At 42.6% G+C, this 13,252-nt stretch overlaps 1 protein-coding gene across 1 annotated transcript in view; it reads right to left on the reverse strand.

Annotated features, from left to right (window-relative positions):
• Window positions 1-1,241: 1,241 nt before the first annotated feature.
• Window positions 1,242-13,252, reverse strand: part of GRHL2 (grainyhead like transcription factor 2) — a gene marked incomplete at both ends in the record, with an annotated part of 54,995 nt that continues 42,984 nt past the window's right edge. Inside the window, 3 exons of the mRNA XM_082046271.1 lie at window positions 1,242-1,356; window positions 2,574-2,638; window positions 9,755-9,840. Coding sequence (XP_081902397.1) covers window positions 1,242-1,356; window positions 2,574-2,638; window positions 9,755-9,840 — 266 coding nt within the window. The remainder of the gene's footprint in view (window positions 1,357-2,573; window positions 2,639-9,754; window positions 9,841-13,252) is intronic.

Consider the following 13,252-nt stretch of genomic DNA (forward strand, 5'->3'; position numbering starts at 1 on the left):
AAATTGTTCCAGTTTCAATAAAATATTTACATCAAGACCAGGTTTATACCTGACCCAACTACTCTAGGAATCAAACCAGAATCATTCAATGGAGATACAAGAGCAAGTACCCTTAAGAAGAAGAGTTTGAAGTCCTGTTTCTTACAGTCCAGAGGAATGCTTTAATGAGCAGGCTGCTGTGGAAAGCACTTTTCCCTCCACAGTTTTGAGAAAAGCCCACTTGGAGAACCTTCGCTTCGTCAACACAACAGGCAGAAGTCCCTTCGGTACCCCTAGGCACACCAGGCAGCAGACACATGGTGCCTTTTGGATTTGGCGACAGCTGGATGGAACACTCAGGTATCTACAGCTGGGACCTAGGGTGCATTCCATTGTGCCACAGCTCTCCAGACACTGTAGCACAGTTTGCTCCAATATATCAGTATAAAACTGTGTGGGCAAAGGTGGAGCATATGATTGCAGGTGCAATTATCAGCTCCTCAGTACACACTCCTTAACAGACTGAAGCAACCTAATCCGCTAGGAAAGATTCTGTTAAACCATAAACCCCATACATACAAAAACATTGTGGCAGTAAACGTGCCCACATAGAGTAAATATATTATTGCATATTATAAACATTATATACAAGGTTAAAATGGTTTCTTTACCATTTACTTACAAGTGACATTTGTAGCTGAATGCCTTACTTACACGTCCTCATTGCTACATGCTGAGAACTACCAGAGGTATTTGGCAAGACTATACACTAGAGAGAGATATGGATCAGTCTGGGCAAATGAACTCTGTCAGCCACTTTCCCCACCTTCAGCACTGCACCAGGATTTTAGCAATGATGGAAAGAACTACTGGTAAAGTGATTTACACCAGATTTCTGAAACTAGACGAGCATGGTTCCTTAACATGTTTTAGAAAGAGTTTATCCACACTAAAGTATGGATTAAAATGTTGCATTTCACATTCTGCAGTGGGTCAATCTGTTTACAAATCTGGGGGCTGGTAACTGCTTGTACACTAGAGAGTGGGGAACAATAAATAAGGGACCAGGTTAACATGAGCGGCCTTGTGCTTGAGAAACCCAAGTCTATATGCTGTTGGTGCACCTGTGCAGAATGGACAGTATTTTCAAAGCAGTCTTGTAACAGGTTCTCTGATCAATGTCTGTCAAGTTCCCAGGGCATCTTCTGCTTTCCAAGAAGGATGAAATGCTGTGGTTCCTTATGAAAAGGCTCTGCCTGAGGCTAGATCTCTGTCAGTGTGATCTTGAAGCCTTCAACCATGCTTTCCATGTGCAGGATGAATGTGTCCTCGTTGGAGTAGTGTTCAATAATGTTGTCATCCATGTTTACCAAGATACTGGTGACAAAGGCAAAAATCAATATTTTTACGTACCAGGACACCGAAAGGGAAAGCCACGCACTCCACTGCATGTGCACGCTTCACTACAATGCAAAACCAGACTCCAGCACAGGACAGTAGAGGGACAACAGTGGGAATCATCATCAAGATCCCCCTTCTAGACTTTAGATTAGAGGCTGCTCCTTGCCAAAGCAGCAAAGAAACATTCCAGCGCTGGCATGTTAAGCCACTTAAGCTGGCTACAAGGCGAGCTGCACCCCAGATCCCTGGCAGACCCAGCTGGCTGGTGTTTCCCTGGTGTTGGCTCCCCCATGTTCACCTCCATGCTGCTCGTCAGCCATGCTGCCTGAGCTGCTACACCGCTGTGGTGCGAGTTGCTAAGAGGGGGAGCAGAGTAATTTGTGCTTTGCACGCAGCTCACAGCACTAGAACTCAGCTTTGATGTGAGAATCTCGACAACAACTATTAGAAGTGTATATGAATGTTTTCCTCACTCTTTATGGTAAAGTGTTTCTTACAACAAACAGTGTTGGAAACAGTTTTAGGAAGTGGCAAAACATGAGAAGTTTCACCTGTCTTCTCAAAAGCTAAAGAAATCCCCAGACAAAACAATGCCCTAAACTAGAGTTACAGCTGGAAAAAAAAATATTTAAAGTTATATCACCACAGTATTGTGGTCATTTAGAAGTTTAAAAAGTTAAAGTGGAGAGATTTAGATTTATGGAAAGAAGTAGCAGCCTAGCTATTCTAAAACCACAGCTGTGATGCTCATGTCTAAATTTACTCAGCTGAAAGCCCCACAGCACACATTGCCTGCCTGCTTTTCAGATTCAGACAGTGGCCTACTTCGTTTTAATGCTGCTAGGAAACTCCACACCACGTCCACAGCAAAGGTTGCACCTCTCCCACGCTAGTGGTCCACAATGTTATAAGCATATAGTCTACCGAACAGACTTTGTCCAAACACATTCTACAAACACTAACTCTGTTTCTTCACAGTAAGCCTGTGAATGCCAGGCAGACACAGACTGGAGATTCATGTTTCCTCCCCTGCCACCTCCTGCTGTCTCTATAGACATTAAGATTTCAAGTGTATGTGCACATCTCCTAGAAGTGGTTATACTGCCCTGCACCATGAGGCCCCAAGCACAGTTCGGATCTCTGAGTCCTTCTAAAGGATGCTGCAATAGCCCCCATTTAGTTAGCTTACTTACCCCTTTTTGCTCTTCTTATAAAGCTTTGCAATCTTTTCAACTGGCAGCCCATACTTCTCAGAGATCTGAAATAATGAAAACAAAAGAAGTAACATTAAAGACTAATGAGATATATGAAATTATCACTCCTCATTTTACATAGGGCATTAAAACACTATCATCTCTGCAAACTTTAACAGGATAGTCATACAGAAAAATCACTTGCAACCACACCATAGCTTCATTTAAGAACAACTTGAGGAGGAATAATCTTAAAGATCTTGATCAAAAAAAACAGAACCATTTCCATCCATAAACTTGGAGACTACAGTTTTCACAGGGTGTGAATCATCAAAACTGCCTCAGCATCTCCTACTGCTCTGCTCAAGGAGTCAACACTCTTCCCAGCTTCAGATTTTACCGGGGAATTTCAATCCAATAAGTCACCTTTCTGCAGTTTATTATTCTGATTTTCTGGGCTCGTGAAAGCAAAGGCTTCTTCCACCAGGCAGAAGGCAGATGAGTAGCAATACAACAGGAGCTGATGGATTCATGGATCAACAGATGTGCACATTTCTATTTCTCAATGGCATTTCAAGGTTTGTTAAGCTAACAGCACACTCCATGGTACTTCTTTTGTCTGAAAAGTATCTCACAGAATGTTAGGGATTGGAAGGGACCTCAAAAGATCACCCAGTTCAATCCCCCTGCCGGAGCAGGAACACCCAGATGAGGTTACACAGGAAGGTGTCCAGGTGGGTTTTGAATGTCTCCAGAGTGGGAGACTCCACAACCCCCTGGGCAGCCTGTTCCAGTGCTCTGTTACCCTCACTGAGAAGAAGTTTCTTCTCAAATTTAAGTGGAACCTCTTGTGTTCCAGTTTGAACCCATTACCCCTTGTCCTACCGTTGGTTGTCACCGAGAAGAGCCTGGCTCCATCCTCCTGACACTCAGCCTTTATATGTTTGTAAACATTAATAAGGTCACCCCTCAGTCTCCTCTTCTCCAAGCAAAAGAGACCCAGCTCCCTCAGTCTTTCCTCATAAGGGAGATGCTCCACTCCCTTAATCATCTTTGTTGCCCTACGCTGGACTCTCTCCAGCAGTTCCCTGTCCTTCTGGAACTGAGAGGCCCAGAACTGGACACAATATTCCAGATGTGGTCTCACCAGGGCAGAGTAGAGGGGAAGGAGAACCCCTCTCAACCTACTAACCACCCCCCTTCTAATACACCCCAGGATGCCATTGGCCTTCCTGGCCACAAGGGCACAGTGCTGGCTCATGGTCATCCTGCTGTCCACCAGGACCTCCAGGTCCCTTTCCCCTGTGCTGCTCTCTAATAGGTCATTCCCCAACTTATACTGGAACCTGTTTTTGTTCTTGCCCAAATGCAAGACTCTACACTTCCCTTGTTATATTTCATTAAATTTTTCCCCGCCCAACTCTCCAGCCTGTCCAGTTCTCTGGATGGCAGCACAGCCTTCTGGCATGTCAGCCACTCCTCTCAGCTTGGTGTCATCAGCAAACTTGCTGATAGTGCATTCTATTCCCTCATCAAAATCACTGATGAATATATTGAATAATATTGGCCCCAGCACTGACCCTTGAGGCACTCCACTAGATACAGGCCTCCAACTGGACCCTGCCCCATTGACCATGACTCTCTGGCTTCTTTCCTTCAGGTACCTTTTATTGTGGGAGGGCTACAAACATGCTGCACACAAGATGAGGAAGCTTTTGTGTTTTTGGGAAGGTGACTCAGTCTAGTTACTAAGGTGGCAAAATAAGAACACTGTTTTGTTCACAAAACATCATCTGAGTGCACAAATAACAAGATGAGATGCCTCAGTCTGTTAACAAGGTAAAGGACTTCTAAAATAATCCTCTTACCAGCTACTCAAATAACAAAGCAGGAAGTATAGGAAAACTTTTGAAGGAAGAACTACTTAGCTGACAAATAACCAACACAAGCAAGCACTTTCACAGGGATGCTTTGGCATTGCTTTGCAGTGTATCAGCAACCTTTTTTGGACAGCCACTCTGTGATGTGTTCATGGAGAGGGTGTCCCTCAGCCCTCCATCTGAGCTGGGTTTCCTTTCCAAACTATGGCTCTTCTTTAACTGAACAGGTCTCACAGCTCATAATTTAGAAGAGGATTGTCCCCTCCACCAAAAAAAAAAAAAAAAAAAAGGAAAAATGACATGACTTTTCGTCAGTGATTAATGTTCTATGGTACTCTGCTGTCAACCAAAGTTTCCCATTCTTCCCAGGTGAAATGAAGTTGCAGTGAAATAGTTGACTCTTTATCTTCCTCACTAGAGAACAGAAATGCACAATTAAATATCCATGTAAAGACCGCCAAACATCAGTCACTATAAAATTCTTTCTTTGTGTTTGCATTCAGATTTCTGTTGAGAAAAAGTGATATTTTAGAGAAGTAAATTAAAGTAATTATCAGGAAATAGAAAACGTAAAGAAAGCAACAGATAAACTCAGCACTAAGGACAGATTCAAACAGCCATAGTTTGAACCTCAAGCACAGGTCCGGTCATCCAGAGAGCAAGACTTCTCTAAGAGAGAGAATGAATTTGCCTATATCACCTATACTTGTATAATTGTCATCTTACGTAAGATACAATTTTGTACTTTAAAAGTATAATGTAACTCCAAGATATTGGAAAGAATAAAGCTTCTTTTACACTGCAGTTTCCTCTGATGACAGCATACATCAGTGGTTAACAGAAAGGGGAGGATGTAAATAAGGAGTAACAGATAAGGTACACTAGACCCTTCCACTCCCAAAGTTTTGCACCTAGCACAGAACAAAATACAAATTAAATTGTGGGTTGTATTTGCTACTTCCATTTTACTCACACCAGCATGTTTCACTGCCCGTTTGGATATGGTGCTGGAGATCCCACCGGTAGCCCTGGTTCCATGTTCTCACCTGCCTTGGGAGAGGCCTAATTCAGCATCAAGGCTGCACAAGCTCATACACTGTACAGTCACACTCTCCTTGGTGCGGTCCACTTTGTACATTTATAAGAAGACACTTGTCTTGTATCTCACACAATCATCCTAACTATTGGATTATAAAACCAATCTTCTTCACTCTGAGCAATATGCAGCCTATGCCAAAGGCTCTGTGTAGCCTACAGAAAAGCCATGTAACCCCACACACAGGGTGGAAATGCATCTACGAAGAAGTTCCATAACATACTCAACGTATCTGGAGCAAGTTCAAGTCTTTGCTCCAAACAGGGTAGAACAAGGGCAGTTAAAATCCAGGGTTTGCCATATCTCTGTGTGGGATATCCTAACCTGTTCCAGCTACTCTCCATCACAGACAGGATGGGCTGCCCCACCGAGCCTTCATGAACGCCTGACCCAGGCTATGCACATAAATCCCAAGGAGGATCCATGGGCAGGATCCCCATGAGGATGAATCACCTGCCTCTGGCCAGAAGCACTTGTGCAGGTACCCGCATCTTGCCCTTCACTCACACTCTACCTGTCTACCACCATCCTCCCAAGTCTCCCCTCATCCTGTGCTGCCTGGAGGCAGCTGCCTGACCTGAGGCTGGTCACCCCTCTGGGATATCTGGGTGCCACACTGTGAGGACAAATCCTGACTGTCTGACTTTCTCAGAGAAACTTTCATTTTCTCCTTTTATTCTTTCTTGCCCTCTAGCTTGGCTTACCATGAATAGAATGATGTCAGATAAGCAATTTAGTGCTGAACTTTCGTATCTATGGTTCTGTTGTACCCCTAAATTTAAGCCTTCATGTAAAGCAATAGTCAAATGGCTCCATTTCATCAGACTGTTTAAAAAATTCTTCATTACAGGCATCAGAGAAAACCTGCAACCTGAAACTGCAGAAAACATCACAACTGTGTGAACATGAGGAAACAATAGATCTTCCTCTCTGGGTTGTTAACTCTGAAGCCTAGTGATATTCTAAAGATCAGTATTTGAAGGCACTTTTCACTGACTCCATACAAATAAACAAGCAGGGAGAAACGTTCCTGTGCCAAGGAGGTTTAATAGCAGCTAATATACAGCATTCTGCACATTCCAGCATGAAACTTCCCTAGGATATTTGGGATACCTAACACTCACACGTTCCAAATGCTGCTCAAAGCGGCTTGGGACTCTGGAACACCACTTCCTACATAAGCTATGAGGGGTATGGCCAAGATAGCCTTGCCTGTCACATTGCCCATGACAGGTGTAGGATTTATATAACATTCAGGGATTAGTGAGCTTTGTGAAAGACTTCCAGCTGACTGAGCAAGCACATTTCTCAGGAACCCCTAGGGATTCAACCAATTATACCAAACAGCAAGCTGTAGAAGCAAAGCTCGAAGTGGGGGCATGGGAGAGCCTCCCTCTCACAGGCTCAGAAAACAAGTCTCCAGTGCAAATGTGCTAAGTCCTGCTGCAGAATCTGAGAAAGCAGAGAGCTCCCATCTGCTAGGGCATCTCACTTAACGCCCTCTTCTGAAACACGTTTGCTGCCAGCTCAGGGGGAACACCACTACTACCAACTTCCATATGTAACAACAGAATTTCCCACCTGACCACAAGCACACTACAGCAAATTTTAAAAAGATATCTTTATTCAGAGGAATATTTTCCTTTAACATCTCTATTGTCCATTTTTTAATCTTCTGAGCAGAGAATTCTCTCCTTCCCTCAGGCTCCCTGAAGGAGTGGGACACCTTTCAGAGTGGCACTGAAATAACAGGCTGGGTGTCCCATTGGGCTGCAGTCCCTGGCGAGTTTCTCTGTTCCATACATCCGATTGCACAAGCCAGCAAAAATGCTTTCTCTGCTGCAGTCAGGAAGACAGAAAGGGCAATATCTGGGGCAGTTGGGGCCCCCAGGAAAACATCTTTGCCAACTTATTGCTATGGAATAGTCCAGTCTATTGCCCTACGTTGGTTGGAAGGACACGTACATCGACAAGTATCTAATAAAGTGTGGTCTAAGCAAGCTCTCAATTGAACTCAGCTGTTAGCTTTTAATTTTAGAAAGACTTTGGGAGATGCCTGAATTTCTCAACATAGATTGCTTCAGTAAACTGAATAAATACTTGATTTTGCACAATGCAAGACAGGTATCTACTGAGATCCACAGAGTTAACTTGACTTTGGATCAGTCTCAAAGCAGGATTTAGAGCTGGTCAGTCACATGTGATGTTTTGTGATGGGCAATCGTTTCACTGGTTTCTGTTGATCAAATCTGACTAGTCTAGGATGCAAACATCTTAAAAACCAAACATTTGTGTCACTTTTTGAGGTCTAGTGTTATCTTGGAAACCTGAGTCCTCTAGATGTTTGCCAGAAGAAAGCAAGCTGAGAAGGAATTTGATTGCTCACTTGGAATGGGAGTACACAAGATAATAAAATAAATATAGTATCTGAGAAAACAATATCATTAATCATGGAAAGTTAGGAGAAAGATACAGACCAGAATAGTGATTAACAACAAAACAAAACAAAGCAAAAAGTGAAATCCATAAACAGAGAAGGAGGGTATGATTCAGGATCATTGGTGCTGTCTTTCAGATCTGCGGATCTATAATATTCAGAGCTTCAGTTTCTAACTCCTTAGTACTGAGTTTAGTATTGAGCATTTAAGATGTGCAAAATTACATGATTCGCTGAAAGACTGTAGTGGATACTTAGGAGTATGCAATTTGACAGCTCTTTGGAATTGATTTATCCATTGTATCCTATGAGAGAGAATTAAAAGTTTCTGAATGCGTTCCTTCCAGGGATCTGGGACATTTTACAACGGATGAGATTTCTCTGGTGCCAAAAACATGCCACTGAGTCAGCAGCTGTGCTGACAGAGGTATGCAGAAACCTTTCCCGCTTCTGCACCAGCTTTGTTTTTATGTTACACAGAGGTTGGAGAACAGGCATGGAGAGGTACAGACTGCTAGAGATAAAATATTCTTGTTAGCTTGAAGGGTTATAGAAGGATTATAACATACTTTTAACTTCCATACAAAGACAAGATGAAATCTTATTACAGTCTATCATGAATCAGGCTGCAGCCTCTTCAAGCAAAACCTGGCTTCTATTATACATGCAGGTTCTCCCTAAGAACTGAGCTGCAGCCACAGCTAACAAACAGCATCGGCAAAAGCACAGTTAGGACATTTTTATAAGGCATCTGACTCTCCTCAGAGATACCCTGATCTGAATAGGAGTTTTAAACAACTTAACTAACCCACAAATCTTTATTTTCCTTTCTGCTACTGGCTGAATACTGACCAAATAACTCAGTCTTTAACTGCATTTGAAGTGTCCAGTACATGCAACAAGACACTGTGACAGTTTTATGAGAGCATGAAAATACACACTTATGGCAGTCAGCTGAGCTCTCTAGAGACACTTACATCCATTCCCATCTTCTCTCCTACACATATCGAAGGCTAGAAATCAACTCAGCATCCCACACGTCAGTCTCACTTTAGTCCCCCCACATAAGCAGATACATGGTTACTTCTTCACTCTTCCCCCACCAAATTTCACACATCTACTAGCCATCAGCTCACATAAACAGCATTAAAAGTGGAAACTGCTACTAATGGTCACAGATAACAGGTAGCAAACAAAAACCCAAGTCTAAGAAGCAGGCTGGTATATAGGTCACTCTGGGAGTGAGGACTAGAGTGGGAATTTGAGACAAGAGGTATGAATGACTCGTCTTCATCAGCTCAGCAACTGCCTCAAATGCTGGAACAGCAGTTGCACAAAAGCCATATAAATTCCCAAGGAAACAGCACATCCTTGGGTCTCTTTAAAGATGGTTGTGAACACACCGATGAGCATAACAGGAGAAGATTCAACAGGCTCTGAATCATCAGTTCAGTAAGAAGCATTTCAGAAAATGGAGCCTGCACCTCCCTGCTTCCCTGGCACTGGTTAATTACTGCCATTCCTTAAGGCTCAGGTCTCCAATAAATCAGCTCTGTGACTCTATTTACTCCCAGCAACCTGCTGACAGCACCAAATTCAGAACATGCCAGCATTTCAGAGGCATGCTCCAGAACGCTTTCGTGAAATGCTTTAAATGTATTTGAGAATAACTTCATCTTCATATTATGCTTTATCTCAATCATATATTTAAATCCTCAAGATTTTCTTGCCAAGAAAGACAAACAATGTGAAGACATCAGATACTTACCGCTTCCATTAGCCCCTTTACTGTGGGCGATTTCAGCATCAAAGCATCAAACACCTCATCTGTCTCCTTCCTTACATACAAAAGCACTGAAACAGAAAAAAGTCAAACTTGGAGCGGGTTCAGTCAATCAAACAGATGAAACACCCCACACTGAGTAGAAAAACAAATATTAATCCATGACAGATAAAATGAAGTGCTGAAGATGTTTTACACTTTAAAATATGTACTCTCATCTTATCAGTGATCTAACCATGGAAGGCATATCATAGTTGCTTTGAAAACACACAAAGATAATTCAGCAAATTGAATTTAATGTGAGGAATCTGTATCTTCAAGAATTTAAATCTCCATTTACTGAAATAAGAAAAGCTAAAGAGCACTGTGGCCCTGTCCCTGGGTCATAGGACAAAACACACAAGCTAGGTCTTCCTAAACCTGTATCTCGGTTTGCACCTCTTCAGGCTTCATCCAAAAGGTTGGGAGAGGACATTCAGAAAAGGCAGGTCTGGTTTGCCTTTAGCTGAACCTTTGAGAGCAAAATCAGTGAAAAGGAAAATAAATAGTTCTCTCTGACATAACCATGTAGATGACTGCAAATGGGGCTGGCCGGTCTGAAAATGAACACTGGAAAGAGTGAGCCCAAAGTCATTTGAGACTTTACAGAAGAGACATTGAACAGCACAGCTGGCAGGCAGGTGTTTCCCTGTGTGCCCACCCCTGCTCAGGTACCCAAATGCCATTTGCACTGCTGGAAATCTCCTCTTCCTCCCTCAGACATCCTGCCCAGTCACAGGGGCACTGCTCGGCCCTCCTTCGCTCCTGTTCTCTTTGCTCTTACTTGTACACATAAAAGGAGGAAACCTGTTGTTACAGAGCAAAAGCAAAGCAAACAGCTACACAGCAAATAAACATGAACACTAGAAAAGTTTTTTAGGTATAATCTCACACGACTCCGATAAAGTAGCAAATTTAAAAAGGCATTCTGCATTTATTTTGTTCCCTAAATAAACCACCTTTTAGAACAGTAGTGCTGCACATTAGGTACAAATACACATGCACTGTCAGGTATCTTATGTCTGTCTGACAAACTACATCGATATTTTTTTTTCTGGTATATAGAAAATGTCACTTTGGAAACTACCAGTCCTTATCATCTAAAAGCTATCTTCACCAGCTAACTCAATAGATGACTTGTAGATGAGCCAACAAAGCTGATGGTATTTTCCATACAGAAGCAGTTGTTTGGAAGCTAATTCTCAGGTCAAGACTGCAGCAGCATGGGCTCAGGCCTCTTTGTAGAGAATTGTAGCTTCTTTGCCCAGGTTTTGAAATGACTGCAAAATATGAGCAGATCAGTCCCCTGTCTTGGTCTACAAACCAAACATGCAGGACAATAGTGGTTTTTGCATCTTTAATTCAGAAGTATGAGCCACAAAACTGCTACCACAGGCACCCAGGGCCACATCTTTTTCCTCTGCATCTTGGTAATTCTTGGGGATCTGCCTGAGAGTGTCCTTTTAAAGGACTTAGAAGCTGAGATAACTTTGGCTCACAACCTAAATAACTGTCAGAATATAAGAGGACAAAAAAAATCCACAAAAATACTTAAACTTTATTGTGTTTGATATGTTTACTTGCATGAGCAAGCACTCACTCACAGTGCTAATTTTACCTGTACTAACACTTTTATTAATTCAGTAATGCTTTTCTTGTGACTAGAGGGCTGTCCTGTAACTCCTGGCTTTTCAAACATCTGGACCTCTGCCAGCCTAATTTATTACAAACATATCTGAAAGGAGAAAAAAAAAATCACTTAGTCCACGGTTAAAATTTGGGACATTATATAATTCAAGTGCTGAGCTTTAAATCTCTCTGTTGTGCTTGACATGTCAGGCAATGTCATGCTGAATGAAGGATCCATTACAAGGATAAGGGGGAACTTGAAGCACTACTATACACACAGAGAGTCAGGATTAGTAAACATATGGGGGGTTGTTGACTTTTTCTTTCCCCTGGCAGATGTGAAAATCACACTAGGGCACTCTTCCATACATGACTTCTGGTGACAGTGATGCCCCTCTCTCATCCCTGCCCTTATGCTCTGGTACTCTGATCTGTCTCAACGAATTTTCCTGTGCACTGAACTCTTCTGAAGAGCAGATACAAGTGAAAAAACAACTCTTTTTTGAGTTGTTCTTCAGAGAGATTAGGTCCCCACTTGAGCGTACAATGCAGTCCCTCAATCCTTCATGCTGAGCTACTTTTGACAGCAAGTGAGATAAATCCAGATTTGTCTGACCTTTACAGTGTCTAGCCCCAGTTCTTCTTGCCAGCATCAAAACTGGCTGTAATCCCCAATGCTCTTTGCTTGTTAAAAAGAATAGCAAAAGACGTAAGTAACAAATTTATCTTTAGTTATTTAAGAAATAGTCCTGATTCACAAAATTGCAGAGTGGCAACCAGCCCTTGCTGAAGACAAGAGAGCTTGTTGCACCTGGGACATTTTTGGAAGTCAGGCCACTGACCTGGTGATTTAAATGGCAGGAGAACAACATTTGATACCTCTTTTAAAAGTGTTAACAGCTTAGGTCTCCATTGGCAAATCTGTCACAGCAGGTTAGACAAGCAACAGATGTGGCAAAAATGGAACTACAGACTTGATGGAACAGCCAGTCCTCCTGCTCCTGCTTGGGCCACTAGCCAGGTCTGATGCCCTGACTGACACTCTATGAGTAACTACTACAGTCTTTGTGGAGTGGTCTCTGGATGGAGATGTGGCACATTTTAGATAAGGAAAGTAGGGCTGGTAGCTGTGACCTGGCTTTCGTTTTCCACATTTGGAATTTCCACTAATTGACCAGGCACAATTTTCCCAGGTGACGGAGTGAATGCTGCTCTCCACGGAGATGGTTCACAAAACCCTGATTGTTATGAATTCAAACCATTTCAGAGTAGTTTAACACAACTTTCCTGAGAGACAAAAGCTAGACAAAAATATGACTTCCTTCGGGCTGAAAAATACAGGACTGCAAATCTCCCTGATCTGTAACACAACTGTCAGATCTATGGAAAACTCCCTATGAAATCTGAAAGGGAAAGTGCTTGAGAACTCAAAACAAGAAAAGGCCACAAATCTACCCAAGTAACTAGCTGCACTGCACACTTGGTACAGATTAACATACTTCACACTTCTCTGTTGGGCACTTGTACCTCCTTTAGAGGTCAAGGAGATGAAAGAATAGACAGAGCAAAGACAGAGCAACCTGTGTGAGAATAAGAATCTTGTCTTACCAATGGTTTGCAAACCCCTTCAGATCTGTTCTCTTGAAGGCTGCCCCTTAATACTTCTCCTTCCACTGGACAGTGTTACAATTAAGTCCATGAGGCAGAGGTGGGGTCACACACTGTCACTTCTGTTCTTCACCTGGGCTTGGACCCCTCACTGGGTGGTATCTACTTGCTCTGCTCTGATAATGAGCCACTTTGAGATTATGTTGC

This window comes from Streptopelia decaocto, assembly GCF_964273445.1.
Source record: "Streptopelia decaocto genome assembly, chromosome: 2".
NCBI lineage: Eukaryota > Metazoa > Chordata > Aves > Columbiformes > Columbidae > Streptopelia > Streptopelia decaocto.